We start from the raw sequence: 5,298 nt of genomic DNA, 5'->3' as shown, positions 1-5,298 counted from the left end.
GACCCCAATCTGGAAAGCTCTCTTCGGCGCACACGTTGTGGCTCAGTGGACGTCAATTTCAAGCCCAAAATCCACTATTTTCCTTTCCAAAATTCATTTTTAAGTTATTTTTTACTATTTATGATAATATTTCACTTCCTTTTTACCATATGTTAGAAAACTCGAATTGAGCCAAATTTTTGTCAACTTACTTCTTTTACTTAATATTTTATTTTGGTATAATTTCGGGATTTTGTCATTTTTGGTAATTTTCCCATAATTTCGTATTTCGCAACTATTTAACCCGGCTTGTGGGTTAATTTTGATCATTCGGCATTATTAATAATATTGAGTTGAATTCAAAGTATTTTCTCTGGTTTTTGGGCGTTTTCTGTCGTTCTTTTCTTGCGAATCATCTGCTACAACAAGCCAATAGGATAATTACTATCCTACCTAGCGTCAGTTGGTATCAGAGCGTCAACATCTTCTTGGGAGATAAATTTCATCAGTTATAATGGTTGGTGGACGTGGTCGTGGTCGTCGAGGACAGGTTTCGATTGAGGAAGTCCCGCACCGTGATCGTAATATTCAGGATGTGACAATTGAAGATTTGCAGAGACAAGTTGCGGAGTTAACCCAATGTTTGGCAGAGCAGGAGTTCGGTAATCATGATGTGGAAGGTCTCGATTTCGATACCAGTTTCGAAAACCCGTATCACCATCGTGCTCGAGTTTGGGAGCATCGTGGACGGGAGGATCATAATGTGGATCTCAGTTTCAGAGTAGATCTGCCCGAGTTTTCTGGTACGTTGCAAGCTGACGGATTTATTGATTAGCTGAATGAAGTGGAGCAGATTTTTGAATATAAGGAGGTTCCAGATTGTGTCAAAGTGAAACTGGTCGCCACCAAACTCAAAGGTAGGGCATCTGCATGGTGGGAACAGTTGAAGCGTTCACGGGAGCGACAGGGGAAATCTAAAATTACTAACTGGGAGAAGATGAAGAAGAAGATGAAAGGGCACTTCCTCCCTTTAGACTATACTCAAACCTTGTTTCAGAGGCTTCATTCACTAAGACAAGGCGCAAGATCAGTCAATGATTATACTGAAGAATTCTATCAGTTGGTGGCTCGAAATGATTTATCTGAGACGGAGGAGCAGATTGTAGCACGGTATTTAGGGAGACTAAGGCAGCCCCTGCAGGATGTTCTCAGCCTTCATTCATTGTGGACAGTTTCTGAGGCATATCAGCGAGCACTTACAATAGCGAAACAACAGAGTAGGCCAGTAGTCGGAGGTGAAGGAAGTCAGCCAGTTCACCCTCAAGAATCTCGTCCTGTTTATCAGCCACAGTAGGATAGTTCTAGCTCAAGTATTAAGTGCTTTAGGTGTGGTGAACATGGGCATAGGGCGACTGATTGCAGGAAGCCTATTGGTCAGAAGAATAAAAATCTTCTGATTGAGGAGGATATGATAGAGGACTTCAAGGAAGTTGGGAAACCCGTGTATGATGAGGGTGAAGATGAGGACGTGCTATATGGAGATGGTCAGGAGACCCTGGTCGTTCGAAAGAGCCTGCTGACTCCCAAGGGCGACTCAGGGGATGATTGGTTGAGGACTAACGTTTTCCACGCAACCTGCACAATTGCTGATAAAGTCTATAAGCTGATAATTGATAGTGGCAGTTGTGAGAATGTAGTGTCTGAGGAGGCTATCGAGAAACTGCAACTGAAGATGGATTGTCATCCCAAACCATACAAGTTGTCTTGGCTTAATAAAGGTAGTGAGGTAACGGTAGAAAAACGATGCTTAGTATCTTTCTCGATTGAAAAAAAATATTTTGATAATGCTTGGTGTGATGTGGTATCAATGGATGCGTGTCATGTTTTGTTGGGACGACCTTGGCAGTATGATCGCAGTGTTATCCATGATGGGCAGAAGAATACTTATTCTCTTAGCATCAAAAGGAAGAGAATTGTTTTGGTCCCTCGCAGGGAAGGAAACATCCCTGCCCCGGTAGTTAATAACCCTAATCTACTTTCTATGTCCAGGTTCTTAGTTGAGGTTGGGCATGAAAAAATAGTTTATGCTTTAATGCCTCGTGAAAATAGTACATCGAATCTAGATTCAGAATTTCCAGCAGAAGTGCAGCAACTACTGATGGAGTTTTCTGACTTGATGCCGGAGGATCTTCCTCCAGGGCTACCACCTATGAGGGACATTCAACATCAGATCGACCTCATTCCGAGGTCGAGTCTACCAAACCGACCAGCATATCGCCTCAGTCCCAAAGAAGCTGAAGAGTTGCAGCGACAGGTGGTAGAATTATTGGAAAAGGGCTACATTCGTGAGAGTATGAGTCATTGTGCAGTTCCTGCTCTACTAGTGCCGAAGAAAGATGGGTCATGGCATATGTGTGTTGACAGCAGGGCAATTAACAGGATTACAGTGAAGTATAGATTTCCAATTCCCCGTCTGGACGACATGTTGGATTAATTGTCCAGTTCTAAGGTCTTCTCAAAAATTAACCTTAAAAGTGGATACCACCAGATCAGAATCAGGCCTGGAGATGAGTGGAAGACCGCGTTCAAGACACAGCATGGGTTGTATGAATGGATGGTCATGCCCTTTGGACTATCCAACGTACCCAGCACTTTTATAAGGTTTATGCATCAGGTTTGACGGCCTTTCATGGGGAAGTTTGTGGTAGTTTATTTTGATGACATACTTATTTATAGTCTGACATGGGAGTCACATTTTAATCATCTTCGTGTTATCTTTGATGTAATGAGGACGGAGCGCTTATTCATCAATCAGAATAAGTGTTCTTTCTTCACAACTTTTGTAACTTTTTTAGGTTTTGTTGTGTCTACTGATGGTGTTCATGCAGATCAATCCAAAATTGAGGCAGTTTTGAATTGGCCGAAACCAAAAACTTTGCACGATGTCAGGAGTTTCCATGGATTGGCATCCTTCTATCGACGATTCATCAAAAACTTCAGTACCTTGATTGCTCCTATCACAGAGTGCCTTAAAGGGCATGATTTTCAATGGACTGAGGAGGCAGAGGCTAGCTTTCAGTTGGTTAAGCAGAAGATGATGGAGGCCCCAGTCTTGGCACTTTCGAATTTTGAAAAGGTGTTCGAGGTAAACTGTGATGCATCTGGAGTTGGTATTGGTGGTGTTCTGAGTCAGGAGGGATGTCCAGTAGCCTTTTTTAGTGAGAAGCTATCGGGGTCAAAGAAAAATTATTCCACTTATGACCTGGAGTTCTATGCCATAGTTCAGACTCTGAAGCATTGACACCATTACCTGGTACAAAGGGAGTTCATCCTTGTTACTGATCATGAGGCTTTGAAGTACATCAATTATCAGCACAAGCTGAGTAGGCGACATGCAAAGTGGGTGGCATACTTGCAGGAGTTTACTTTCACACTTAGGCATCAAGCAGGAGTTTGAATCGAGTAGCAGATGTATTGAGCCGTCGCACATTACTCCTCACCACCATGAGTACCAAGATTGTCAGATTTGAGGCATTTCCCAATATGTATGCTGCGGATCCTTCATTTGGGAAGATAATTTGGGAGGTAACTGATAATCACCGACATGATTTTGTTTTCCAAAATGGTTACCTATTTCGTGGATTGCAGTTATGCATTTCGGATTGTTCACTAAGGTAGTAGATTATTAGTGAACTTCATAACGAAGGACATTTTAGGCGAGACAAGACATTGGCATTGGTCTCTTCTGATTATTACTGGCCCAAGTTCAGCAGTGATGTGGCGCATTATGTGGACCGGTGTTATGTATGTCAGCGGTCTAAATGGGTTCTTACTAATGCTGATTGTACACACCATTACCCGTACCTGAAGCTCCTTGGTTTGATGTCAGTATGGATTTTGTCTTGGGCTTACCTCGTACACAGCGGGCGATGGATTCCTTTCTTGTTGTGGTTGACAGATTTTAAAAAATGGCTCATTTTGTGGCTTGTCGGAAGACAATGAATGATACTCGGATTGCTCATCTTTATTTCAGAGAGATTGTACGTTTACATGGTGTTCCACAGTCAATTACTTCTGACCGTGACACTAAGTTTATGAGTCATTTCTGGAGGAGTTTGTGGGAGAAACTTGGAACGAAATTGAATTTTAGCAGCACATACCATCCCCAAACAGATGGTCAGATTGAGGTGGTGAATCGGAGTTTGGGAACTCTTTTGAGAAGCTTAGCCGTGACTAAACCGAAGCAGTGGGATTTGGCATTACCTTAAGCAGAGTTTGCTTATAACTGGTCAAGGAATAGAACCACCGGACTGAGTCCTTTTGAAATTGTCTATGGTCGAAACCCATCCGGAGTACTTGATTTGGCTCCAATTCCACGTGTGGGTCGCTTCAATAATAAACCTGATGAGATGGCTGAACATCTTCGAGGTATCCATGAGCAGGTGAAGCTGTCCATACAGGATAGTAATACTAAGTACAAAGTTCGGGCAGATAGTCATCGACGCCAGGTGTTGTTTGATGTTGGTGATTTTGTTTGGGCAGTATTAACTCGTGATCGTTTTCCAGCTGGGGAATACAATAAGCTAAAGGAGCGGAAGATTGGACCTTGTGAAGTACTGCAGAAGATCAATGATAATGCTTACAGGCCTCCCTAACCATTTGATGACCTCTGACGTCTTCAATGTAAAACACATAAGCCTTTGTTTTGTGGAGTCCGATAAAGTCATTGTGAACTCGAGGGCGAGTTCTTTTGAACCCGTGCGACTGACGCAGGAGGATCCGAGTCGAGTGATGTTGATTTGTCAAATAGCATGATGATGGCACTGAGATACCATGAAATAACGGATCGGGGCAAAGATGGAAAGTGAATCGCCATTATTTCCTTAATTGGGGAAATTTGACGCGTCTTTGGTAATTTGGCCATAACTTTGGCTACGATTATCAGAATCACTATTATAACCCCAATCCGGAAAGCTTTCTTCGGCACGCACGTTGTGGCTTGGTGGACATCAATTTCGAGCCCAAAATCCACTATTTTCCTTTCCAAAATTCAATTTTAAGTTATTTTTTACTATTTATGGTAATATTTCGTTTCCTTTTTTCCATATGTTAGAAAACTCGAATATAGCCAAATTTTTGGCAACTTACTTCTTTTACTTAATATTTTATTTTGGTATAATTTCGAAATTTTGCCATTTTTGATAATTTTCCCATAATTTCGTATTTCGCAGCTATTTAACCCGGCTTGTGGGTTAATTTTGATCATTCAGCATTATTAATAATATTGAGTTGAATTCAGAGTATTTTCTCTAATTTTTG

General features: G+C 41.8%; 1 protein-coding gene across 1 annotated transcript; it reads left to right on the top strand.

The window, feature by feature from the left end:
* The first annotated feature begins 493 nt into the window (after positions 1–493).
* Positions 494–2,473, top strand: LOC111411547. The gene is made up of 3 exons (XM_023042066.1): positions 494–782; positions 825–1,329; positions 1,402–2,473. The coding sequence occupies exons 1-3, from the start codon at positions 494–496 to the stop codon at positions 2,471–2,473; spliced, it is 1,866 nt and encodes a 621-aa protein (XP_022897834.1).
* Positions 2,474–5,298: the final 2,825 nt, after the last annotated feature.

This window comes from Olea europaea, chromosome 15 (assembly GCF_002742605.1).
Source record: "Olea europaea var. sylvestris chromosome 15, O_europaea_v1, whole genome shotgun sequence".
Lineage (NCBI taxonomy): Eukaryota > Viridiplantae > Streptophyta > Magnoliopsida > Lamiales > Oleaceae > Olea > Olea europaea.
Note: the sequence above shows the minus strand (reverse complement) of the source record. Positions and strands in the feature narration are given on the sequence as shown.

Excerpts from the sequence above, each read along its gene's own strand:
- LOC111411547 (XM_023042066.1), top strand. The coding sequence starts at position 494 with ATGGTTGGTGGACGTGGTCGTGGTCGTCGAGGACAGGTTTCGATTGAG. Across the intron at positions 783-824 it reads AGATCTGCCCGAGTTTTCTG|TGGAGCAGATTTTTGAATAT; the intron begins GTACGTTGCAAG and ends AGCTGAATGAAG. Across the intron at positions 1,330-1,401 it reads CGTCCTGTTTATCAGCCACA|GAAGCCTATTGGTCAGAAGA; the intron begins GTAGGATAGTTC and ends GACTGATTGCAG.